Here is a 20056-nt window from a genome sequence, read left to right as displayed (position 1 = left end):
CAGACCAGCCCTGTACGTACAGTGCACCCAATCTTTAATTTTTAAATTATTATTGTATCATTATATACTTATTTGAACTGCTTTGGGGTTGCTGCAGCTTCGATGAACTGAAGAAAAAAGGAAAAAACAAACACTGTGCGTTCAGGATCTCTGATCTGTGGCTCTGCGGCACACGTGACCGGCCTCCTTTTGGTCTCAAGCGTAACTGTTTAAGCATGACGTCACCTCAATGCGCTCGCGCTCAGTTTGTTTTCCCTTAGTCCCCTAACTTTCTATAGTCGTGTTGTTTGAATGAAATGCAAAAATAAACACGTTTAAATATTAATAAAACATTTGCACCACTTATCAGAATATTTAATCTACTATAAATCTGCTGTTAACATTCCTGCTGCATACGTGGCCGTTTTTGGACACGATAGATTAATCAGAATTATTGTAACAAGACATTTCAAGAACATAAGTATTCCATCAACACCGAATGACAAATTAAATACCAGGCTAGAAAATACAACTTTATTATTGATTAAATGCAAAGAAAACACAACACAACATCAGTTCAGTGAAATCAACAGATTTTCTCTCGTAATTAACCTCCGCTACGTAGGTGGCAGTAGCGAGTATAAACAGATCCTCAGCTTGCTGTGTGACGCAACTCACGCTGCAACCGAACTATCAGAAAGTGAGGCTGGCCCACCTCTGCTCGACGCTAATTGGCTATTGTATCCCTCCTGCCTGCAGTTCAAAATTGTGATTGGAGAGTGCAGCCCCTGGACAACCCCAGGGTTAGACTGTGAGCCTCGTTAGCGTTGTGTTGGAGAGTAACACAGTATAAATACATTACAGTAATAATTCAGAATGGTGAGTTTAATACAATATCGCGTGTAACAGAATGTGCGTCATATAGAAATTACGTTTCTTGGCCGTCCTATCTGAAGAGTATCAGTTTTTAGTAATAGTAGTTTAGGTGAACGTAATTTCAGTATTTCTTTATTTAGTTGTTTCCTTGCTTAAGTATTAAGCTTTAAGGAACGGTCTTAACTGACAAAGTCACTCAGGCGATGAACATGTTAAAATAAATAACATTATCTAACATCAGCCGTTTTCGTTTTACTAAAAAAATAATGCTAGGGTTATGACTATGGCCTGTGTATATTGTAATGTTAGGGTTATGACTATGGCCTGTGTATATTGTAATGTTAGGGTTATGTCTATGGCCTGTGTATATTGTAATGTTAGGGTTATGTCTATGGCCTGTGTATATTGTAATGTTAGGGTTATGACTATGGCCTGTGTATATTGTAATGTTAGGGTTATGTCTATGGCCTGTGTATATTGTAATGTTAGGGTTATGACTATGGCCTGTGTATATTGTAATGTTAGGGTTATGACTATGGCTGTGTATATTGTAATGTTAGGGTTATGTCTATGGCCTGTGTATATTGTAATGTTAGGGTTATGACTATGGCCTGTGTATATTGTAATGTTAGGGTTATGTCTATGGCCTGTGTATATTGTAATGTTAGGGTTATGACTATGCCTGTGTATATTGTAATGTTAGGGTTATGTCTATGGCCTGTGTATATTGTAATGTTAGGGTTATGTCTATGGCTGTGTATATTGTAATGTTAGGGTTATGTCTATGGCCTGTGTATATTGTAATGTTAGGGTTATGACTATGGCCTGTGTATATTGTAATGTTAGGGTTATGACTGGCTGTGTATATTGTAATGTTAGGGTTATGACTATGGCCTGTGTATATTGTAATGTTAGGGTTATGACTATGGGCTGTGTATATTGTAATGTTAGGGTTATGACTATGGCTGTGTATATTGTAATGTTAGGGTTATGTCTATGGCTGTGTATATTGTAATGTTAGGGTTATGTCTATGGCTGTGTATATTGTAATGTTAGGGTTATGACTATGGCCTGTGTATATTGTAATGTTAGGGTTATGTCTATGGCTGTGTATATTGTAATGTTAGGGTTATGTCTATGGCTGTGTATATTGTAATGTTAGGGTTATGTCTATGGCCTGTGTATATTGTAATGTTAGGGTTATGTCTATGGCTGTGTATATTGTAATGTTAGGGTTATGACTATGGCCTGTGTATATTGTAATGTTAGGGTTATGTCTATGGCCTGTGTATATTGTAATGTTAGGGTTATGTCTATGGCTGTGTATATTGTAATGTTAGGGTTATGACTATGGCCTGTGTATATTGTAATGTTAGGGTTATGTCTATGCCTGTGTATATTGTAATGTTAGGGTTATGACTATGGCCTGTGTATATTGTAATGTTAGGGTTATGTCTATGGCTGTGTATATTGTAATGTTAGGGTTATGTCTATGGCCTGTGTATATTGTAATGTTAGGGTTATGACTATGGCTGTGTATATTGTAATGTTAGGGTTATGACTATGGCTGTGTATATTGTAATGTTAGGGTTATGTCTATGGCCTGTGTATATTGTAATGTTAGGGTTATGTCTATGGCTGTGTATATTGTAATGTTAGGGTTATGTCTATGGCTGTGTATATTGTAATGTTAGGGTTATGTCTATGGCTGTGTATATTGTAATGTTAGGGTTATGACTATGGCCTGTGTATATTGTAATGTTAGGGTTATGTCTATGGCTGTGTATATTGTAATGTTAGGGTTATGTCTATGGCTGTGTATATTGTAATGTTAGGGTTATGACTATGGCCTGTGTATATTGTAATGTTAGGGTTATGTCTATGGCTGTGTATATTGTAATGTTAGGGTTATGTCTATGGCTGTGTATATTGTAATGTTAGGGTTATGACTATGGCCTGTGTATATTGTAATGTTAGGGTTATGTCTATGGCTGTGTATATTGTAATGTTAGGGTTATGTCTTGGCCTGTGTATATTGTAATGTTAGGGTTATGTCTATGGCCTGTGTATATTGTAATGTTAGGGTTATGACTATGGCTGTGTATATTGTAATGTTAGGGTTATGACTATGGCCTGTGTATATTGTAATGTTAGGGTTATGTCTATGGCTGTGTATATTGTAATGTTAGGGTTATGTCTATGGCTGTGTATATTGTAATGTTAGGGTTATGACTATGGCCTGTGTATATTGTAATGTTAGGGTTATGTCTATGGCTGTGTATATTGTAATGTTAGGGTTATGTCTATGGCTGTGTATATTGTAATGTTAGGGTTATGTCTATGGCTGTGTATATTGTAATGTTAGGGTTATGACTATGGCCTGTGTATATTGTAATGTTAGGGTTATGTCTATGGCTGTGTATATTGTAATGTTAGGGTTATGTCTATGGCTGTGTATATTGTAATGTTAGGGTTATGACTATGGCCTGTGTATATTGTAATGTTAGGGTTATGTCTATGGCTGTGTATATTGTAATGTTAGGTTTATGACTATGGCCTGTGTATATTGTAATGTTAGGGTTATGACTATGGCCTGTGTATATTGTAATGTTAGGGTTATGTCTATGGCTGTGTATATTGTAATGTTAGGGTTATGACTATGGCTGTGTATATTGTAATGTTAGGGTTATGTCTATGGGCTGTGTATATTGTAATGTTAGGGTTATGTCTATGGCTGTGTATATTGTAATGTTAGGGTTATGTCTATGGCTGTGTATATTGTAATGTTAGGGTTATGACTATGGCCTGTGTATATTGTAATGTTAGGGTTATGTCTATGGCTGTGTATATTGTAATGTTAGGGTTATGTCTATGGCTGTGTATATTGTAATGTTAGGGTTATGACTATGGCCTGTGTATATTGTAATGTTAGGGTTATGTCTATGGCTGTGTATATTGTAATGTTAGGGTTATGTCTTGGCCTGTGTATATTGTAATGTTAGGGTTATGTCTATGGCCTGTGTATATTGTAATGTTAGGGTTATGACTATGGCTGTGTATATTGTAATGTTAGGGTTATGACTATGGCCTGTGTATATTGTAATGTTAGGGTTATGTCTTGGCCTGTGTATATTGTAATGTTAGGGTTATGTCTATGGCTGTGTATATTGTAATGTTAGGGTTATGTCTATGGCCTGTGTATATTGTAATGTTAGGGTTATGACTATGGCTGTGTATATTGTAATGTTAGGGTTATGTCTATGGCCTGTGTATATTGTAATGTTAGGGTTATGTCTATGGCCTGTGTATATTGTAATGTTAGGGTTATGACTATGGCTGTGTATATTGTAATGTTAGGTTTATGTCTATGGCCTGTGTATATTGTAATGTTAGGGTTATGACTATGGGCTGTGTATATTGTAATGTTAGGGTTATGACTATGGCCTGTGTATATTGTAATGTTAGGGTTATGACTATGCCTGTGTATATTGTAATATTAGGGTTATGTCTATGGCCTGTGTATATTGTAATGTTAGGGTTATGACTATGGCCTGTGTATATTGTAATGTTAGGGTTATGACTATGGCCTGTGTATATTGTAATGTTAGGGTTATGACTATGGCCTGTGTATATTGTAATGTTAGGGTTATGACTATGGCCTGTGTATATTGTAATGTTAGGGTTATGACTGGCTGTGTATATTGTAATGTTAGGGTTATGTCTATGGCTGTGTATATTGTAATGCTGGCTTTATGTGCTCAGCCAGTATTGTGATTTATCAAGATGAGGAAACCCCACTCCTATGAAGCTGTCTTGCTTCAGTGCAAACTAAAGGAAGATGACTTAACATCATTACCTTTCTGAATGTTTATAGCTCTCTGCTTAATAATTTAGCAGTTTTAAATTAAAATCGCAAAGGCATGTGCTTTTAATTGTATGTGTTCCAGTTGTAATGCCTGAATTATAACTTTGCTCTGTTTTCAGCTTCCCTTATCATTGCTTAAGACAGCCCAGAACCACCCCATGGTAAGTGAAAAAACAAAACCTTAAATAATTGCTAAGGTACTCCTAGCAACATTAACAGCAGGGTCAACAAAGTCTCTTTGTTTTATCATTTACTATTTTTATTTTTTTAAATGTTGACCACCTTAATATTTCAGTATTTTCCCCACAGACCTAGGACCAAAAACATACCCATAATAGTACACCCCTTCAATCAATGGCTTCTTTCTGATAGTACCAGATACCCTGTTTAAAAAAAAAAATAAAAAAAAGTTTTCTGTAACATGTGTTTCTTTCAAAACTGCACGTTTGAGACCTGTGCACCCTTTGTACATGCAAGATAGGTAAGATGTATGAAATGTATTTTGTTACTGTAATAAGTATGCGACACCCCCTTCCCTGCCACACACTTTGCTTTAGATGACTGTCCTCTCTCCGATGAAGAGGTGTTTTGACAGCCCCGAGGTCTGGTTTGAACCCGTGCATGCGGTTTGTTTTTTCTCTGCAGCTGGTGGAGTTGAAGAATGGGGAGACGTACAACGGGCACCTGGTGAGCTGTGATAACTGGATGAACATTAACCTGCGGGAGGTCATCTGCACATCCAGGGTATGGGGCTGTTGTTGAGAAGTTCTTCTTTTAATAGAAGCAGGTTTCAAGATTGTCAGATTACTCCTTCCTTGTCCTTGCACCTATTTTCAAAATGAAATAGGTAGTACAGTACTGTTGTCTTTCATTTTTGCCTGTGTTTAGTACCCTGTTTACACTAGCCACCTGAGACAGTGTGTTTTTTTTTTGTTTGTTTGTTTTTGTTTTTTTTTGGTATTGGTGTAAACGCAGCCATCCTAATTCCAACTGCCACATAAATGGCTTACTCCAGAGCTGGCTTTGGTCTGTTTGATTCTCTCCTGGGATTGCATCTGTCCCTGAGTCTCAGAGGCAGGTTTTGAGCAGCGTTCCTGGAAAAACTGCACAAACCAATTACTTGGATATGCTGTTGTCTGGGCTAATTTACCATTCCAACTGAAACTGAAGAAACAGTTGCTTGGAGTTGTGAAGATCGCAGTTGTCCTCGGAGTCTGAGTAAGGGCTGGGGGTCTGGACAGGTCTTTGTGAAGCTCTGCAAGACCAAGGCAACCACAGTTTTGCTTTTCAGTCTCAAGTGGATCAAGTTACTGTTTTTATAATTGGAAGCACCAAATTTGGGCAGGTAATTCGGCATACAATATTCCATATATGCTGAGTATTTAATACGCCACTTTTGGGTAAAATGATTATTTTGAAATTAGAGAAATGGCGTCTTACCAAAATACTTTTTTTGTGCAGCCTGTCAAATGCTGCGTGGCTGGGCTTTACTAAGTAACCACATGATTAATTCCAACGCAACTAACAACCAATAATCATCATCGCTGATAAACTGACATTTTGTGCAGCCTGTCCGATGCTGCGTGGGTGGGCTTAACGGGATACAGTTCAGTTACGTAACACCAACGTCACCAAGTTTGTTTTATAACAGTCAGTCTTATTCACAACCCCCCCCTCCAAGTGCAATGCCTAACTGATAGCTCTCATCAGTCGACAATTTGTGCGTTTTTTAGATAACAAAACATTTGTGTCACTCCAGTTAATGATACAAAACGTATTTGTCCTGTAGCAAACTATATGCCTTTGTTTAAATGTAAAGAACGACTAAATGTACAGTATTAAAACACTGCTCTTTAATTCAGTTAGTTTTCACAGTGATAGGCAAACGTGAAACCCGGTTTATATGATGACCTGCTTTATATCACAATTTATACCTGCACGTCTATCATAATATAAAGCAGGTTTATCTGTAACAACACGAAAATATAATATTTTGATTGGATGAGGAATGGGGAGAAAATGTAAACCAGTTCATGAATATTCAAAAGAAAACAAATATTTTGAAGTAAACAAAAAGCCAAATAGCAGAGGTGGGCCGGACGAGGGTGATGATGCACAGCGCTGCAAATACTGCTGCAGTGAGGTACATGTCTGCACTGATAGAATAAAAGAACATACTGAAAGTATGCGACATTAAACTAAAACAAGAAAGTGAACCGAGACAAGCAATCCATTTCTGCTGCTTTTACACATGCTTTAATAAAAGAGAGTGCAGAATGACTGTGTTAATGAGTTTGTCAAACACTGCTTAACGCCGACAATCTTAAGCCCGAAATCGCACACATAGGCAGGTGGATTCTGAATATTACAGAAATCAAGAGTCCATTTATTTTTATCCCCGATAATTTTCCCAGAGGTCCTCCTCATTTAAATGTGTGTGTATGTAATATATATATATAATGTAATATATAAATTACACACATACACTGCTGTGCAAAAGTCTTAGACATGTTGCATTTTTCTACTCTGATGCATTATGAGCATCAACAATTTACTCAAAGCCTCCACTAGTGTTTTCTACTATTATAAAAACCTTGACTTGCATAAAGAAGGAAAAACATTGGGTGAAATAGCTCGCATCACTCGATTTTCAAGGTGTGGTATCCGAAGCATAATCAACAAGTACAGAGAAACATCATCTGTAATTAACAAACCCAGGACTGGAAGACCCAAAAAGCTGTCTAACAAGGATGAGCAATACTTGAAGATAATATCCTTAAGGAATAGAAAGAAGACAAGCATTGAATTGACAACAGAACTGGCAGAAGGCACAGGTGTCGTTGTCCATTAAAACTTAATCAGAAATCAGTTGCCCGGCTCATCTGATTCACGTTGCTGTAACGGCTGCTGCTGGTGTTGAAGAAGTGAGTGACGTGAGAGCTTCTATTATTGGATTCAGGGCCGTTTTCAAGCAGGCCAACAGGCTGAAGGGTTTATTTTGGAAATTGCGAGACAACTGCAAAATTGACTACAGGTTACCTGCCACTATTGTGCTGCATCGCTGGATTAGCTTATACCTTGCTGCATGTCATGTGTCAATAAAGCATGGACTAGTCTAATGCGCCTTCGAGATAATTCAGACTTTGTTGGCTCTAAAGCAATAAGTTTGAAAAAACTGATGAGCAACCAAGCTCACAGTCAGGTTCTGCACACCAAGGTAATGTTTGTTGTTAAACTTTGAAGCTTTAAGTAACATCCAGTAAACACTGGAGTCGTCTTCTGCTGCTGCCTCCAAATCTTCCAACACAGAAGTATACCGGACCCTGACAACCAAAATCTCAGCAGATCTGAGCACAGATACCGCCGGTTAAAGGTACAGCTGTGAGACTCGACGAGAAAGGGGAGGATTGAGTGGCATGCCAGAGCGCTTTGACCGTTTGCTACTAAAGGTGAATAAACATGAACAAGCCTTCCCCTGACAACATGAAACTGGATGTGCTCGAGTTTGAGAATCCAGTGTGTCTGGATTTATTTTCCAATCTGAGCAAAGTGGCATTGCCGGCTGTAAGTGTGCCTCCGGGATCAACCGATGCAGAACAACAGTTTTCAAACTTGGGTCACCTCCAAAATAGCAATCTGCTGAAAATGAGTGAGGATACCTTGAAGGAAATTGTTTGTGCTCTTGCTAACCAGAATTTCAGGAAATACTACTACATTGAAGAAACATCAAACAAAGCCGGAATTGTATCGGTTTCAATTAGTTCAAAGAAACCCTGACTCGAGTTAAGTAACATGTTTGTGTTAATGAAAAGTGAAAGTTAATAGTTTTAATAAAACGATGTGATTAAATGAGTCAAGCACAAATGGACAATTTAAAATGGAGTACAGACAGTTGCAGCGCAGTGGGTGTGATTTGATGAGTTTTGCTCAGAATCTTCAGTACTGGAAAGTATTCTATTTTTGTTTCTGTTTTATTAGGATTGTAGTGAAGTATCAGAATGAGATTTATAACCACGCCGCTGTAATGGTTATTCCACATGTACAGTGTGTAGCCTATACTGCGATTTAAATTTTTTTTACAGATTCAATTAAAAACACTTATGTTTTAATTTTTATCCCTATTTTAATATTTGTAAAATAAACTGAAAAAATCCTGGGAAAAATGTAAGATTAAAAAACAAAAATGCAGAATGCAAAGTATGATTTAATCGTATTTTAAGTGGAATTTTTATATTGCTGGTTTGTACATCTCATTTTTTTAATGTCCTGTTGATATGAACATAAAACTCTCGTAGCAGCAAAACTACAAATTGCATGATAAAGAAAAAAAAAGATTGTTGGTTTTCTTACACGTCTTGCACATATTTTCAAACGCTGATCTCACAGCAACTATCCCGGAGATTGTAGTGTTTGCTCACAACGCCACATTTTCACTTTAAACATACATTTATTTTCAGCATGTATTTGTCTCGCACTAAGCATTCCTGTGTTAGTGTCACATTACAATTTGTGTGTGGAGGTGTTCTGTACAGCAGACCAGCAAAACAGTTTCAGGCCTTCCCTTCCTGTGTTTGATCCAACGTGAGAGTGAGGGGAGTCTGGGAATTGTAGTTTTACTGGATCTTTGCTGTGCAGAGATTTTACACACGCCCTCGAGTGTAAACAGATTATCGAAACCCCCAACTCTAGTTATACAGATTGTGTACCAATGCTACCGGTATAATAAACAGGCAGTGTGCAGTGCACTAGATTATGAATTGCAATTTTTCTTAAAGCACGACAAATATTAATTATCGACAGAAAACTAATGCTATCAAAATGCAGGTACCAACATGGCTTAATTCTAAAACGTCAGCATTTTTCATGACACACAGTTAACAAGATTAAAATACTCCAATTTAAACGGGGGGGGAAGTATGTCACTCAGTCGAAAAAGGGGCCTCTAGATGGCTCCAGAGTACTGAGGTTGGTTTGACTCCAGCCAAGCAACGGATCAAGACAGATTACTGTGGCGATTTACGGGACCAACCTAGGGTTCATAATGTAGAAAAATCATTATATAATTAAAATTTATAAACAGATCTAGACCCTCGCAACACCAGGCTGCTTGCTGAACACAAACATATAGCAATGATAAAGTTCCCCAATTTGAGATTCAGTGAGTTGAGTGTCTACTGAATATTAAAACTGGAAATGCTTGTATCTCTCAAGCAGTTATAATAATATTGCGTAACAGCATTTAAATATCTGACAGATGTAAAATCTTCTTGTTTGATGAAACGAAAGATAAGTAAACTTTGCTTAGTTGTAATAGAAAGTGATCCCAACTAGGCAGCACAGTTATTCACTTAATGCTCCAAATCGTGTAAGAAGGAGTTTTGTAATCTTTAAGGTTGGGTCTTTTTTTGGAATTGGGCTTTTCTGTTGTACCTTTTCTAGTTTTGTACATGTGAAATGTTTTGATCAAATATTTTTATAGTGCTGGGATTCATTTTAAAATATTCAAACAGAAGCTACTGGAAATGTATTTGGTGGTAAGAAGGATCATGTTGGTATTTCTATAGCTCAGTTAAATGACTGACTCAAAAACGTGCAAAGGAAACCAATGCATAAAAATGACATCCGAAATAACATTCTACTGTACAGAAGTGTTTCTCTCCTCTCTCCTAATAGGCAATTTGAGGGGTATTAATACTTTTTTAAAATAATATTCAACCACATATGATCAACATGCGTATGTGAAAGTGACTTTGTATAAATAAACTTAAGCTCAGCATACATGTGGAAACTTGTTTCAAGCAGCACATGATCAATCCTGCTGCACGCTCCAAAAATGGAGGAAAGCCTGGCGCTGCTCTTAAAACTTTGTAAAAGAGGAAATCACAAGAGAGAGTCATGTGGACAAGGGAGTAGATCCTAAACCGTGAGGAGAGAGGAGCGTACCATCATCTTTTGAATGAGCGGCGCTTGAGTTATTGCAGTTTTGTTCAAATAGATCCAGACACTTTGGAGATACTGCTGAGGCTTGATTTGAAGCAGGATTCTAAACCAGGTCATTTTCTGTAGAAGTCGCCAACTTGCATAGTCACGTGATCTGACACATGCTCACGGAGTCTCTCGCGGAGGCAAAACATTTCTTGAAAATGTTTCTTAAATCAGAACCCTGTTCTACTCTGGGAAACAACCAGCATACACAAGGAAACATCATGTTTGGAAACGTTTCCAAATGTATGCTGGACTTTACACTGTACACGTCCTACTGTTTAAATACTGACCTGCACATCTTTGATAATAGTTAACTACAGGTCCTTTGTGTACATTCTGAAGAGATCCCCGTTCTCTGTCTGTGCAGGATGGTGATAAGTTCTGGAGGATGCCAGAGTGTTACATACGAGGCAGCACCATCAAGTACCTGCGGATCCCGGATGAGATCATCGACATGGTGAAAGAGGAGGTGGTGTCAAAGGGCAGGGGTCGCGGTGGCATGCAGCAGAACAAGCAGCAGCTGCAGCAGAAGGGCCGCGGGGCTGGAGGTGCAGGCAGAGGTATGAGCTCCTCTGGAGGGGACATCCTTCTAGTGTCGTGCTCGTGGAAGTTGCGCATATCATGGTGTGTGTGTGTGTGATTATATATATACAGTGCCTTGCAAAAGTATTCAGACCCCTGACCAATTCTCATATTACTGAATTACAAATGGTACATTGAAATTCCGTTCTGTTTGATATTTTATTTTAAAACACTGAAACTCAAAATCAATTATTGCAAGGTGACATTGGTTTTATGTTGGGAAATATTTTTTTAGAAAAATAAAAAACTGAAATCTTGCTTGCATAAGTATTCAACCCCCACACATTAATATTTGGTAGAGCCACCTTTCGCTGCAATAACAGCTTTAAGTCTTTTGGGTAAGTATGTACCAGCTTTGCACACAGTGTTGGAATGATTTTGGCCCATTCTTCTTGGCAGATTTGCTCCAGGTTGTTCAGGTTGGTTGGACGACGCTTGTGGACCGCAATTTTCAAATAGTGCCACAGATTCTCAAAGGACTTTGACTGGGCCACTGTAGGACATTCACCTTTTTGTTCTTGAGCCACTCCAATGTTGCTTTGGCCTTGTGCTTGGGATCATTGTCCTGCTGAAAGGTGAATTTCCTCCCAAGCTTCAGTTTTTTAGCAGACTGAAGCAGGTTCTCTTGCAGTATTTTCCTGTATTTTGCTCCATCCATTCTTCCTTCAATTTTAACAAGATGCCCAGTCCCTGCTGATGAGAAGCATCCCCACAGCATGATGCTGCCACCACCATACTTCACTGTGGTGTGTCTTGAGGCATGGGCAGTGTTAGGTCTGTAGAATGCTCTTTGGTCTTCATTTTCCTTCAGATTCACAGCCTGACCCATGAGCCTTCAACAGTGGGGTTTTTATCCAGAAAATGTGACAGCAACTTTAATGGTTTACAGGTGGAGGCCAATGGTAAGGTAATTGTGTCCTCGTTAGGGCCATTTCTTTCATCGGTGTAAACTGGGAGCTTCCACAACGCAGGGGTTGAATACTTATGCAAGCAAGATATTTCAGTTTTTTATTTTTCTTAAAAATATTTCCCAACATAAAACCAATGTCACCTTACAATAATTGATTTTGAGTTTCAGTGTTTTAAAATAAAATATCAAACAGAATGAAATTTCAATGTACCATTTGTAATTCAGTAATATGAGAGAATTGGTCAGGGATCTGTATACTTTTGCAAGGCACTGTATATATAATTATTTATCAGACTGAATTATATATTCAGTCGCAGACAACAGTATTGGCACCCCTGCTTTAGTATTTAGTGTGTTCTTTTGCTTTTATTACAGCTTTCAGCCATTTATGATCATTTTTAACCAGTATGTTACATCTTGTTTGTGAAATCTGGGCCCATTATGTCTTGCATATTTCCTCTTACCAGTGTAGGGTGCCAATACTTTTGTCTGTGACTGTATGTATGTTTTCGGTATGTTCACATACCTTTGTCAAGGAAAGTGTGTTTGAAATGTATATGTATGTATTTCTCCCTTTGTAGTTTAGATTCTCTAGCAGTAAAAGTTGCAGTTCGGTACAACTGCTTCCTGTGCTGTACGTGGTCTAGCCGCAATTGGACCATGTGACCTGCAACACAGAAAATCATTAGACATTTTCATTGCTGAAAATGAGTGTGTGTTTTGTCTGACCCCCACAGGTGTGTTCGGTGGGCGTGGCCGAGGCATGGTAGGTGCAGGTGCAGGTGGCCGAGGGCAACAGGAGAAGAAACCTGGCAAGCCTCCAGGAGGAAAGAGCCAGCACTGAGAGGCCCAGCCCGTCCGCTGGTGTGTGCTGGAGCTCCCCACAGCTCTGTGAAGCACGCTACCTGACTGTGTTGTACTTCATGTCAAAGCTACATCCTAGTTCTACTGAGCGGAAATTCATTTTTGTTTCATCAATAGCCCTGCAGGTTAGAATATGTTAACTACTGTATTTTTCTGTTTTTTGGGGGAGGCAGGGGGAGTGAAGTAAAGTCTAATTTAGGGGTTGGAAACCTGGCAACATTTTTAATAAAGGCATACATCAGCATAACATTCTCATTGTGCCTTTTAGTGTTCTAGGGGTCATATCCATGAAGCTGAGCCCTTTCTTCTACAGCACTTACAAGTGCACTTGTGTGGCAGGTAATAAGACCCCATATGCTACCCATAGGCAGCTATGTGGAGGTCTGGAAGTGGGGTTATATTACCTGAACTACAGGAAGGAAGTCAAAGGGACGGAGCACAATGGTGATAATAAGCGTAATGACTTTAACAGGAGTTCACCAGGCAAAGTAGTCATTAAATACAGTTTTCACCAAACAGATCTGCTTGATTTGTTGTTGGTATTCCATTGATTTGCAATAGTTTTCATTCATAATATTTATTTTAGCTATACTGTACATATACACACATTGCAATTAAAAACATAAAGTGATATGAAGTGGGGGTGGAAATAATTTGCACCACAAATGCATGCACGTGATATTAATTGGAGTGTGACAGTAACCGAAGTGATGTTATCTGGAGCTCGTCCCATTGACTCCCATTCTATTCAGATCAGGACATTTCAGTGTGGTGAATAAGCGGAGAGTGATATTAAACAGCTTTGACTGCATTCATTGAACTTGGTGTTGCGGTAGGTCTGGAACACAGTAAGGGAGAATGTTATGCTAATGGAAAGAGACTTCACTACAGCCTTGGGTCTTGTTCTAATGAATGTATTCTTTCCTGGGGGCCACTTGATGCTTGCAGTAATGGACGGGCCAGTGCTCCAGTTCCAGGTCAGTTTTCACCAACAGATAGATTTGTACTGTATCAGGTGTGTTTGTGTCTTCTCGTCTTGCCTGAAGTTACACTGTGAGTTGTTTGCGTAGTGCGAACTTGTTCAAATAAGTAATCTTTATATTATTATTTTTAAATCTTATCTTTAGGCCCTAAATTTAAACTAATACACCCTATTATGGAGGGAAATGCAAGTTTATATAACATCTAGAGAAGTCTGTTTCATATTGGTGCATCTTTAAGAAAGGTGTTGAATTGGTTCTAAAAATGATTATTTGTTTTGTTTTTACTTTTAAGGAAGTAGCCATCCTTGTATGTTTTATAGAATGATAAAGGCGTGCTAAGCAAGGTTTGTATAAATTGCATTCATTTTAAGCCTTGCTTGGCATGCCTTTTGTTGCCTTTGGGCAGACTTAAGACTATTGATTATGACACCACATTAAAGCAGTGTAACCAAGGGTTAAAACACCATTGTATTGCTTTTACTTAACTTTTGTAACATAACTGCTCCCCGGTTTATTGAGGTGAGAATCTTCGATGTATTTTTTTTTTTTTTAAGTTCATGCAGTGGATTTCAAATAGAGCACTATAATATAAATGAACCCCAGAGTCCTGATCTGGTAGCCACTAGATCATTAGTGACTTTGAAGAGGGCAGTTTGAACTACAACACATGAAGTGATTCGGTACCACGAAGTGACAGCAATGTCCTCTGTAGCGTTGTCTTTGCATCATCTAAAATAAAAAAGCAAAAAAACCCTAAGATCGTCAACAGAATTGAAGGGGGTCAGTGATATTATTGCTAGAGCTTATGAAAGGTTTAAATTGAAAACTCCCAGTCCTGTTTTTATAAGTCCCTTACTTTATGGATTGACAGAAGTAATGAAGCTTTCCCATTTCAAAAAGTAAGCTATAAAATACCCGGACAAAACCCAATTTTTCAGTAAATGCCTTCATCATTAATAAAGGTGATTAAACTAGGGGCGTTAGCCTTGCTGTTTTACATAGTAGTCCTTTTTTTATATTCAACGTTTCTGCCCAATCCTTTCCATATACAATGAAATGCTGTATGCATACACAGATGCATGCTGCAGTGCTGTATAAAATAGTGGTGGAGAACTTCTGTCTGGTTACAAACATTCTCAATATGCTAAAACCTAAACATGTTAAAAGCTGCAGTTGAGGAAATCAAATGGAAATGAACAGCCCTAGTTTAGACCTTGTGTTTGTTGGCTGTTTGCTCCTGTGGTTCTGATCGTGTGGATGGTGAGGATTCAGTCTGAACATGCCAGCTTGGGAAACTGCTTCAGGATAGGCAGATATATATAAAATGGTTTCTGTTGGAACCAGTGCATGTTTACACCTATATCTCTGTGTAAGTTCACTCCCATGAGCTGACATATGACTCACATATTCTGTGCACTTAGCTGGAGTAAATAGGAAGATATTCACATAATAAAATCCAGCAGTAGGGAGGGTGTGGCTGTGTAATTAGTTTTGTGTGTGTTGCAGTATAAAGAGCGTGCTTGTTTAAATAACCCCCCCTCTTTTTGTATTTCCAACTTTGTTTAGTTACCAAATAGGAGTTTTGATTTATTTGTGAAATGTGTTTGATTTACAGACTTTGATGGCCTGATTTGGCAAATGAAAGTACTACAATATTTGATTTATTATACAGTAGTTCTTATAAATACGTTTTCAAGGATTTTTGTTTTTTAATTTAATAAAAATATATAAAAATGACTGACTGGAAAGTTGTATTGTGTGTGTGTGTCTGCTATTGCCATCTATGGTTCTACCTTATATAGGGCAAACAAGGAAACTGGAGATACCATGCAGAGAGAAATGCTTTGAACTTCACACCAGCAGCTGGTGAGGTGCATCTGACTGCATTGTTATGTGGAGCAACGTGTGCTGTTTAATACCTTGTCCACTATGCCTTAAACCGTATTAGTTGCCTTTAAACTATCTTAAAAGTGCTGAATAAGGTTAGTGTCTAGACTACAGTGTTTAATACTGCACTCGAGAACCAGACTCAAGACCACCTCAGTCCGGTTCTAAATTAGATTGCATGAGGTAGTTTGTCAGAAGTGTGGACGCTGTAATACCGAGCTACATTTTTGGGTATCCTCCAATATCCCAAAATGCTTTGATATGTTTTGGCGCGTGGACGTTACAAATACAGTACTCGGAACTGGCGCCTGAAGAAGTTGAGAATGACTATCCATACTGCTGTATCGTATACAACTTCTGAGGCTTGTTGTGAAATGGTGGATCATGGAGCAATGTGATCAGAAATCGAGGCATATGTGGAGCGATGAAATCGGTGAAGGAGAAACAGAGCCATAATGTTCATGCTAAGAAACGTTGTGTCTTCTGTGGGCACGGGCTCCATATTTGCAAGGTTGTAAACATAAAATACAGTGCATGGTGGGATACTATCGTATTAAGTCCCACAGTCCATTGCGCTGCTAGGAACTGTAACCAAACTATTTTAATAGTGTTTGCTTGTATGTATTAAGTCACTGAAGTCAAAATTTTATAGGGTCGGATATGTGAGTGCTGACTGTGTGTGTGTGTGTGTGTGTGTGTGTGTATACAAGACACACACAAATTACTACAGTGAAACCTCAATCCAGTTGTTCAGATAACCATATTATTACTGTCAAACTAGTTACCCCCTGTACCATTAAGTTATAGAATTGATAGTATAGATTGGTTTGTAAAAGCCGGGGTTAAAGATAGTGCTGAAGATAGTTGAGATATATTCTTTATAACAGGAAAGAGAATTGTTGCGTGCAACAGGACAGCTTATCGGGGGGACTGGTCAGATAACATGCTTGTAAAGTCAAAGTCGAATAAACCATGCACACACTTAAGTACAGTCATAAACTCAGTCTACATGAATCGATGGGTTTTAAAGGACAAGGGTTTATAAGACGAGAATTTTGCCTGCAAGTGATGTTTTTTAATGGAACAACCATAAGGTATATTTGCAGAAATAAGCTTGTCTATTGCCACTTTTTATTAAAAAATGTGTTTTGAATTCTATGTATGCCCACTTGTACAATTTTGCTCATTGTTTTGACTTTACGAAGGGTAGGTGTTTACAATGTGCTTTTTAGAATAAAAGTGACAGGGAATCTGCATTTCATTAGGTTTACAATAAACACTGAACACAGGGCTCTTTAATGTACTGCCAGAGGGGTGCTGCATACTTGTATTGCATATTTCAACTAAAGTTTTTCTAAGTGAATTTGAAATGTTTCTTAATTCTGGAACCCCCCACACTCCATCCTCCACTATGCTGTGCAGCCTCTGCAATGCTCTCCCTCTGGGGGCCAGTGAAGCTCAGTGTTTGCCAGCCTTGGAGCCTGGCCGTGCTGCTCAGCAAGGGAGATTCCCAGCAAGCCTGGGGGAGACCTCTGGACTTAATCTTTTCGATTCTCCTGCTATGCTTATTTTCTGTTTTCTCTTTGGCCGGCTCTCATCACAAGTCACAAGCACTCTCCTCTCCTTCTAAACCCTGGAACTCCTTCCTCCACGTGGTCTTTGCTCCTGATAACGCGACAATTTTATTGTTACCAATGTGGTACTCCTTAGGGTGGTTTCATTTGAAAATAACGTAGAGAGCTTTGCACTGGAGGCTGTGCCACCTCTTCAGTCTGAGTCACATCCGTGTCTCCTGGGTCTTTATATATTCTGCACGTGTTCTCTGGAAGCTTTGCCCACAGTCTGCCTCCTGTCATCCCTTCAGGAACACTACTTTGCATTTCTTTGAGACTCAAAGAATACTTGTTTGTGTGTCGGGTTTGTAATACAAAGAGTGCCAGAGAAAATACACGGCGTGATTAGCCAGCGAACAGCAACAAACCTGTTTCAGAGTCATTAAATCTACATTTAAAAAATAAAAACCAGATGAAAAGCTGGTATCATTTAATGTTTATTTAGAATGAGCTGTTGTTTGAACATTTTGCCATTGACATTCAGAGCGCAAGATATACAGCTCTGGCCAAATGTTTTGCATCCCCTAGAATTTTAGGATTGAGACATCATTTAAAAAAACAACAACTATATGAACATAATTTAGATCCTTTATTTAACATCATGTAATCAAAGAAACTACAAAATGATATCGCAAAAGTCTACCCAAAGCCATAATAGTAGAACAGTATTTCTTGTCAGATTTCGAAATGTCACATTTTTCGTTAAGTATATGGAAAACTACAAAGCAGAATGTAATTCAACATGGTAACGTAACAATATTAAGCATGTTTCATTCAACTTTATGAAGCCACATTTTTTAATTCTATTGGGTGATGCAAGATTGTAAGTGTTATATTTTATAATGGGGACGTGACTTACATGAGATTGCAACAAAGACATGTTGTTTCTGTCTATTTCTTTATTCTGGGCTGAGCAATGGGTGGCTCTTGAGTCATGTATAGTATGGACATGAAGGATGTGAATGGGTTAAAAAAAAGAATACAATTGGTTGTCTTGGCATTTCTGTATTTAGAATATTGCTTATCCAATTGTAAATAAACTTTGTAAAACTTTATTGAAAGTATCAGAATCTGGGGAATACAACAGCGCTGGTCTGTGCGCTGGTATGGACATGCTTACGTTGTGCTCACATCTTAGGACAAATTAACCAGAATGGTAAAGCATGGTAAAACACAGACTGGTATGGTAAAGCATATTAAAAAGAATGGCAAACCATGGTAAACTTGGGAAAAACATGGGTAAATTGCCATGCAAAATTACCATGGTAGATTTATAAAACATAATACATGGTGTATTAATTCCGTCAATGGTTATCGGTATTGTTTAAATAGTATGAACAGGAAGAGCAATTGAATGCTCAGTTTACTCAATGCAGTGAATGGCTGGAAGGCTTCTGTTTCTAAGCAATGCTTTCTTAAATCTAATTGTGATGGCTGCTGGAAACAAGTGACTCTTGACTGCAACGCTTACTCCTGATCTGGGATCTAGCCTACCCTGCATCCTCACTGCTTGTGGGATCCAGCCTACCCTGCATCCTCACTGCTTGTGGGATCCAGCCTACCCTGCATCCTCACTGCTTGTCTGCAGTTCCTCGGATCAGCACAACCCTCACCTGCTCCTGCGTCAGCCCATGTCAGTGTCGCCATGGAAACAGATGATACCGTTTCTATTCTCTGCTGCTGATGCAGTCGCTGGGCGGACGTCATCATTTCCCTTTGGAAATGCAGCTATTTTTACTGCTAGGCACCAATCTATAACCCCTCTTGTGGTATATTTAGAATTGTACACAGCTTTTACACAAGAGACCGAAGGATTTTCACCAACAGCTTTTTCTATTCAATATACATTTCTGCATCCCTTATTAAAATATCAGCAGCATTTTATGTATTTTATTATTTGCTGTTCTTATCAGTTTTTTCCATAGGTTTATTTGTCTAGGAGATGTGGTAGAAGCTGTTATAGATGCTAGTTTTCTGCAATGAAAAAGAAAAACTGATAAATACCTTTTTTGTGTTTTTCCATGACAGAGTTTCCCAAACTTAGAGCACTAAGTTTAAATACCAGTTAGCACAGGTTATATTTGTTGATCAGCAAAGTTTGCAGTGGGGTGTTAAAATGAATTCCTTGTGTTTGGGAACTTGGTAAAATGCTTTATTAGGACCTGTACCTAATATCGGGTCGGGCCACCAATTGCCTTGATCACAGCCTTGAAGTGGCATCGACTCCACAAGGTGTTGGAAGGTGTCTCTAAATAAGACTATAAGATTTAGTTGTGTTGATAGAACTTTACAGGAATTTAGATGCCATGCAGTGGCCTGAAACCCGGTCTCCTGAACCAAGTTCCAAGCCAAAAAGTGTCAGTTTAAGGGGTCTTCAGTCATTCAAATTTGACGCAATGGATGCAGAGAGGTAGGCAGAGGATAGTGATGACGAAGGCCTCATTCAGGTTCATCCTAGACATGTTCAACTGGATTAAGGGATTGTGATGAACATGTCTGAAATCTCTGTCAT

The 20056-nt window shown here is 38.5% G+C and overlaps 1 protein-coding gene across 2 annotated transcripts; it reads left to right on the top strand.

Annotated features, from left to right (window-relative positions):
* Positions 1–715: 715 nt before the first annotated feature.
* LOC117401510 (U6 snRNA-associated Sm-like protein LSm4) lies at positions 716–15781 on the top strand. Of its 2 annotated transcripts, none has more exons than XM_059014044.1 (5): positions 716–858; positions 4840–4881; positions 5366–5464; positions 11073–11265; positions 12935–15781. In XM_059014044.1, the coding sequence occupies exons 1-5, from the start codon at positions 856–858 to the stop codon at positions 13039–13041; spliced, it is 444 nt and encodes a 147-aa protein (XP_058870027.1). In that variant the 5' UTR covers positions 716–855; the 3' UTR covers positions 13042–15781. The 2 variants fall into 2 exon arrangements, with proteins under 2 accessions (XP_058870027.1, XP_058870028.1); XM_059014045.1 differs by lacking the exon at positions 716–858 and adding an exon at positions 874–964.
* The last annotated feature ends 4275 nt before the right edge of the window (positions 15782–20056 follow it).

The sequence above is a fragment of the Acipenser ruthenus genome, chromosome 47 (assembly GCF_902713425.1).
Source record: "Acipenser ruthenus chromosome 47, fAciRut3.2 maternal haplotype, whole genome shotgun sequence".
Taxonomy (NCBI): Eukaryota; Metazoa; Chordata; class Actinopteri; order Acipenseriformes; family Acipenseridae; genus Acipenser; species Acipenser ruthenus.
This window is presented reverse-complemented; position numbering and strand designations above follow the sequence as displayed.

Excerpts from the sequence above, each read along its gene's own strand:
- LOC117401510 (XM_059014044.1), top strand. Across the intron at positions 4,882-5,365 it reads CAGCCCAGAACCACCCCATG|CTGGTGGAGTTGAAGAATGG; the intron begins GTAAGTGAAAAA and ends TTTTCTCTGCAG. Across the intron at positions 5,465-11,072 it reads AGGTCATCTGCACATCCAGG|GATGGTGATAAGTTCTGGAG; the intron begins GTATGGGGCTGT and ends CTGTCTGTGCAG.